This window comes from Portunus trituberculatus, chromosome 21 (assembly GCF_017591435.1).
Source record: "Portunus trituberculatus isolate SZX2019 chromosome 21, ASM1759143v1, whole genome shotgun sequence".
NCBI lineage: Eukaryota > Metazoa > Arthropoda > Malacostraca > Decapoda > Portunidae > Portunus > Portunus trituberculatus.
The window spans coordinates 9,471,419-9,477,484 of NC_059275.1; the positions used below are offsets into that span (position 1 = coordinate 9,471,419).

Here is a 6,066-nt window from a genome sequence, read left to right on the forward strand (position 1 = left end):
AGAGAGAGAGAGAGAGAGAGAGATGGAAGAAGGGACAGAAGCGGGGAGGTGGAGAGGGAGAGGAAGAAGGCAGTCTTAAGATATACGATGTAGGCAGCTTTAAACAATAACAGCTGCCATAAAAACGCGAAATACAGCCGGTCTTTATGCTTCATTGCCGCGGAACAGCCAGAAAACTGCTCTCCCTCTCTGACTGGCTGTTTTCTCACTAAATTTTCAGGTCTTGCCTACTACTTTAACCCCTTGAGTACCATGACGCGTTTCTATATTCATTCCGCTTACTATTTGGTGATTTTATACAGTTTCAGAAACTTATGTGGGGATTGAAATAATGAAGTCTCTGGCCATTAATCTTTTGACCTCCATACACCCTTCCAAATGTAAATAAAATCGTTCAATCATACCCAAAACTCATGGTAAAAAAAGTGTCCCAATACTAAAGGAGTTACATCTCTAGAAGTGACAGTGTTGCTTTATGAAATAGATAACAACGGGAAAGGAAGAGAGAGATGGTAGCAAGGTATAGATAAGTGTCCGCTGCGCGCCGGTCACTGGGCATGATGAAGTGGCTCACAGACAGACTTGACTGAACGCCCTCTACCTATGGACAAAGAGAAGAGAGGAAGTGAGTATAGGGGGGGGAGCGGAGAAGGAGGGACAGGAAGAGAGGGGAGTATGTGCCACTTGGAAAACCAATCAACAGCTCGCGGAACCTTGATTTTTACACACACACACACACACACACACACACACACACACACACACACACACACACTCCCCATCCGCCCACACATGATGTCATCCGCCCACATTTCCATCTTCCTCCCTTATTCCCTCTTCCTTATTCCTCCCTTCACTCCTTCCTTCCGTCTCACCACCATTGGATAACAGTTCTTCTCTTTCCTTCTTTTTGTATGCAAGTTGTCTGGGTCACCACAATCTGCCTTGGCTCTTTGTGATTGAAAGTGTTTGTTTATTCCAGCACAAGTTTTTGCATTTGTTTTGCTCTCTCTTGTTTTGATCGTGTGTCATTTGAGGTGCTTTTATTTGTTATGTACTTCCAGAAAGATCGTATTATTTAACTAATAGTCTCTCTCTCTCTCTCTCTCTCTCTCTCCTCTTTCTGATCTTTTTCCCCGTTGCGTCATATTCACACCACGTGCAGTGTTCTTTCGCCTCGTTCAGCTGGAATGTCTCCTCATAGCACCGTGATGACTGACTTTGGACAAAAAAATTTTTATTGGCTTGGTATTGCTGCTGAAAAGAACAAATCTGGCGACGCGCGCCGCAAAGGGCGGTATATAAGAAGTGGAGTCGATTCGTCCCCACTGCTCTGGTCGACGTTCAGGTGGAGAGGCGGGCGAGTTGCGAAACACCGCTGAAGTGAGTGTTAGGAGCCGAAGTGCTCCCAAGGAAACCACGACCACTGACCACTGTTATATTCAAAGCAACTTGAAGCTAACACTTGTTTGTGTGTGTGTGTGTGTGTGTGTGTGTGTGTGTGTGTGTGTGTGTGTGTGTGTGTGTGTGTGTGTGTGTGTGTGAAAAGTAGAGTGTGATTGCCCACATTTCCAGGTGACATAAGTGCTTTTTACAAGTAACTTTTTACTCACTGAACAATGGCATGAGAGAGACGCGCCGTCCTGTGTGTCAGCAATGGGCTGAGGACATTTTGTAACACTGTACTGTACTGTACTGTACTGTACTGTAGTGTGGGGGAATCGTTTCTCCAAGGGTTTCCTCGCCTATGTGAAATATTTAGATGCGAGATACTGTTCGCCTTCAGTATTAAGTGGAACTAATATTTTGATGCTTGAAGAACATTTTGGTTTTCAGTTCAGTTATTTACATATTTTAACGTTACATAATGAAGTATTAAATGTGGAGACTGGATATTGCGCGCCGCCCACATTGAGCAGGCCAGGCCTGACCAGGCGTGGGTAAATGTTGCTTATAATGATTATCGCGTCAAAATCCTGTCGGGTGGTGATCATTCATCATTTTGTGTTGATAATGAATAGTGATCTCAAGATCTGTTGTTACAAGTCAGCGTCTGCTTCTGGTTGCCGTAAATAGTGAAGTATGTTGGTGTCCGAATTGTAACTCCAAAATTAATTTGTTATCCAAATAGTGGTCGTTTTCTTTTTTCTTAGGGTACAGAAAGGAAAATATTTATAGGTGACTACAGTATATTTCCTTCTCTTGCGTCAAGAGCGCTAGTCGTAGTAGCAGCAATACTTGAAGTAGTTAAAAAAATTACGTTCACGTACTCCTTCGTTGTTTTGTTTCAGATATTCCACGGCACCTCGCCCGCCCCGTCAGTAGCAGTACGCCGCGGCACTCTCAGCCACTCACCGCCTCGCAATGAAGGTAGTGGTGAGTTTGCTATTCACTTTGTACTCATCTTGTAGGCCACTCAGACCTCAGCCCTTCACGAGTTACTGCCTGTAAGGCTTGCTCTGCTTGCCACAAGCTTCATTACCTGCAATGTCATTGCTTTCACATTGGCCGGCTAATCAGATCAGGTTCGTTCCATTCATCAGTGGTGCACCATGATTGCCGCGTAACTTACACCAACTCCTCGATAATTCTTACTGTGGAGTTATGTATCATTTCAAAATTAGTACATTCAACAATATACTGCTGCACCACAAGTCTTAGGGAGCTTTGTGGAGCAGAATGAAGAGGCTTCAGGCGTGGACGGTGAGTGAGTCTTGTCCGAATGTCTCACGTGCACAGTGCTGGTCCATACCACCTACCTTTGAAAGTTCTGACAATACCATCAGTGTGTCCAGTTTCGCGACAGTGACAGCATCAAGTGTTACTGTGAATAAACCATGTCCATGTCTAGGCTGGTGCATGTTGTCCCTGGCGAAGCTAAGGCTCACCGCAGCCAACGCCTCTACAGTATTCAGTCTGACCCTCTATGTTGGCGACAGGTTCTGTTGTTGGTGGTGGTGACAGCAATGCAGACGGGCAGGGTGCGCGGCTCCCCCAGGACGCTGCCGGAGGGTGGGCTGGTGAAGCAGGGAGAGCGGCGGCTGTGTGGCTGGAGGCTGGCCAATGAGCTGAATCGTGTGTGCAAAGGTGTCTATAACGTGCCGACAGTCTCCACCAATGCCCTCTTCTACCTGAAGGGACGAGGTCAGTCCGCTAGTCTGTCGCATGATATTGTTTTATTGTGTTATTCGTGACAAAAGAGTCTTCACATCGGCTACATACTTTGCCTCCTCCTCACTCTCTTTACACGGAATCCTGTTCTTAACTTCTACAAAGAGCGACGATTGATCATCACTTGGTGAAACACTCCTAGCCTACTTTCAAAACCATACTTTGTCAATACAAGATCCTACACTGTAAAATACTCAATAAATGTTTGTCTGAAGAAAAATAACAAACAAAACATGTGTACTATTTTACATACTTACTTATATTCTGTCATGTGACATTGTTAACAAGTCAATTATAACATGTTTTCCTGTTCATTAGGAGGAAAAAGAGTGGATTTGTGGCCGGTCGGTGGGCGGGAGCAGCAGTTCCCTTCACGGACACATGCACCGGCTGACGACTTGCGAGCCAGCCACCTGAGCGAGCCTCACCTCTTTCAAAGACCAGCAGACCGGCCACCGGTGAGCGCCAGCGGCTGCCTTTGCTGACCGGAGCGGAGGCGTCGCAGGTAGTGGTGGGTAGGTCGCCTCGGGTGAAGCGGGGACTGTCTGCCGAGTGTTGCCGCAAGGCGTGCTCGGTGTCAGAGTTGGCAGGATATTGCTACTAGTTTGTTGGTGCTGCTAGTCAAAATGGTTTGTGTTTCCCATCATCAGCTTTACAAGGAGATAAAATACTGTACTGAAAGAAGACATTTTATTGTTACCATTACAACTACATGAACAATATATGCAAATCTTACGGTAATTATTATCATAGTAAACAGAATTATCGTTTGTCGCCAATTTTATTTCTTCCCTAACGACATTACATGGCAATGTTTAGACACGTTATACATACATCCCGTTTGTGCACCTCACTCATAATAATCATAGCCGACATTCGTGAAAACTTGCAAAGAAATCCATAAATCTTTTGAGTTTTCACGACATTCTATCAAACAACTGTCGCTCACCAAATCAGAGAGAGAGAGAGAGAGAGAGAGAGAGAGAGAGAGAGAGAGAGAGAGAGAGAGAGAGAGAGAGAGAGAGAGAGAGAGGCCATAGGGAAGATTTAATGGACGTGGAGAAGTCGGTGTAAAAATAGAACGGACAGAATGGTGGCGCTGCGAAGGGCAGACAAAACAACTCGAAAGAAAGTGAAAAGACGAGGAACAGTGACAAGCAGTGTATGGAAGGAAGGAGTGGTCTGCAGGAGGTGGCGGTGGTGGTGGTGGTGGTGGTGGTGGTGATGGTGACGTAATCCTCACATGAATACAGAGAGAGAGAGAGAGAGAGAGAGAGAGAGAGAGAGAGAGAGTGTGTGTGTGTGTGTGTGTGTGTCAGAGTGAGATGACAACCTCGTCACGGAAAACCTACCTTAATTAAGCATGACGTGAAGCAAATACGCCCTTCACAAGCTCGACACAATCGCCTACGTCTTGTTAATACACTGACAAACAATGTTACAAACGTTTTTTCCGAAATTTCGCCTTGTCAGTAACACACTGCGATGATGCTGCTCAGAATCTGTGAGGGACAGAGTAACGACGGTACGGAGAGGACGAATAGCGGAGATGAGGAAGAGATGGAGTTCTAGAAGAGTGACTTGAGTAGCCAGACCAGTAACTTGCTGCTGAACTTGTAGGTGGGGAAGCATTGGTGTGCCAGCGGCTGGGGTTGTGAATGGTCCCAGTGTTGCTGTAAGGAGCTGGCGGCTGCACCAGACTGGGCCGTGTCACTCTGTCTGGCCTGAGATGCTGCTGTACCTGTTCCGTTGATGCTTGCTTATGGACCTCGTGGCTGTATATGTGAGGATGTTTCGTTGGATTTTTGGTCTGCTGGTGTTGTTGAAGGTAGGGAGGAGGCTGGAAGTGTCGTGAAGCTTGTGTGGCTTCCTGACCACGCGTGAGATGGGAAGGTTTCTGTGAGTGATTTTCCTTGAGTGGTGCAAGAGGCACTTGTAGCGACGGATTAACATACGAGACTTGTGGATGAGACTCTGATGCACTTTCATAAAAAGGATCGAGATGTTCAGCAGCCATTTGTTCCGAAGCATTGTCATCTTTACTGGGCGGCAGCAGTGCACCTCCCATTCTTTCGGAATCGGCAGAATGATCTTCCATGATATGTGGTTCATTGTTGTCCAGACAACGAATCTGATCCTTGGGGCAGAGGTCGAGAATGCCGTACCGCTGGACGTCAGCTGCAGATCCGTAGGGACGAGTGCAAGATGTAATGCTGACGCACTCAATCAGACTCGCTGTATTTGTGTCAGATACACTAGAATCTGAAGTCATGTCCTTCTTGGACTTCATGGAGATCAAATGTTCACTCTCAGTGGTGGTGAGTGCAGGGACTGAGATGAGCCTGCTCTGCTCATCGTCAGGCAACTCTTCAGAGAGAGGCATGGCCTGGAAACATTTCACATTGATGGCACCCACGTATTGGTCGAGACACCGCACCTCCTTCTCGCCACACTCCGGCTGAATCCCGTAAGCACAATCATCCAAAGACCGATTCCCGTAGTGACGGAAGCACTGCGCCCTCGGCACACATGGGAGTTCAGCTACAAATTCATCTCCCGCTCTAATAGCTTCGTTTGACAGTGGCAGACGAGCTAGATGCACGAGAGACTCCACCACTGAGGGCACTGCTGAGTCACCAGTACTGGAGAGAGGGACCACACTGGTCAGGATGGGTGACTTCCCTAGCATTAAGGATAGCGGTGACGAAGAGGAGACGAGTTGATCCACATGTGCAGAGGAGGGAAAGACTTGCAGGATAAGAGTATAAGAGTCCTCGGGGTGAGACGAGGACAGAGTAGAGGAATCAAGAGACGTCTGGAAGTGATGAGCAGCTGCGGAATGATTTGCAGTTTCAGACATAGTAGCGGTGGAGTGTGGAGGCGGCTCTTGGGCAT

General features: G+C 47.0%; 1 protein-coding gene across 1 annotated transcript; it reads left to right on the plus strand.

Annotated features, from left to right (window-relative positions):
• Positions 1-1,315: 1,315 nt before the first annotated feature.
• Positions 1,316-3,941, plus strand: LOC123506887 (LIRP-like). Its single transcript, XM_045259260.1, is given in 5 exon segments — positions 1,316-1,383; positions 2,292-2,376; positions 2,940-3,144; positions 3,490-3,650; positions 3,653-3,941. Coding segments are annotated over 4 exon segments (501 nt in total). The 5' UTR covers positions 1,316-1,383; positions 2,292-2,364; the 3' UTR covers positions 3,776-3,941.
• Positions 3,942-6,066: the final 2,125 nt, after the last annotated feature.